Genomic DNA, 423 nt, shown 5'->3' on the forward strand with positions numbered 1-423 from the left:
ACATTAAACGTGTCGATTCAGAATATTATTAGGTACGCGAACGATTTTGTTGATTCCAGCTGCAGCCGACAAGCATTGACCGATGTAGGGCAGATCGGTTTGAAGCTGGGTAGAGAGAAACTGTGCTTCGCGATATTCGAGGCGATGAGATGTAAAGGTATCGAGATACGACCACATTTCTATTGGCCTTTACTAATAGCGTCCCGCAATAAGGGAGAGGCTAAGATATATTCACTCCTGAAATCTATGACGGACGCCGATGTAGAAATGGATTTTGATACGCTGCTTCATTACGTATATCCATACATAAATACTGCGAGACCGATTGACACTTTACAGAGACTTCAGCTGTGTAACATACCAAAAGTTATCATGTTTACGCCTCTATTATCTTTTTTGTTGCAGCACAATCGGTTGCATGAT

The 423-nt window shown here is 41.8% G+C and overlaps 1 protein-coding gene across 1 annotated transcript; it reads left to right on the plus strand.

The window, feature by feature from the left end:
• Positions 1-3: 3 nt before the first annotated feature.
• Positions 4-416, plus strand: LOC105461072 (leucine-rich PPR motif-containing protein, mitochondrial-like; the record flags this gene model as incomplete). Its single annotated transcript, XM_011707560.1, has 1 exon — positions 4-416. A coding segment is annotated over one exon (413 nt), but the record flags the coding sequence as incomplete, so codon positions are not given.
• Between the last annotated feature and the right edge of the window lie 7 nt (positions 417-423).

The sequence above is a fragment of the Wasmannia auropunctata genome, unplaced genomic scaffold, assembly GCF_000956235.1.
Source record: "Wasmannia auropunctata unplaced genomic scaffold, wasmannia.A_1.0 LD309841.1, whole genome shotgun sequence".
Classification (NCBI taxonomy): Eukaryota; Metazoa; Arthropoda; class Insecta; order Hymenoptera; family Formicidae; genus Wasmannia; species Wasmannia auropunctata.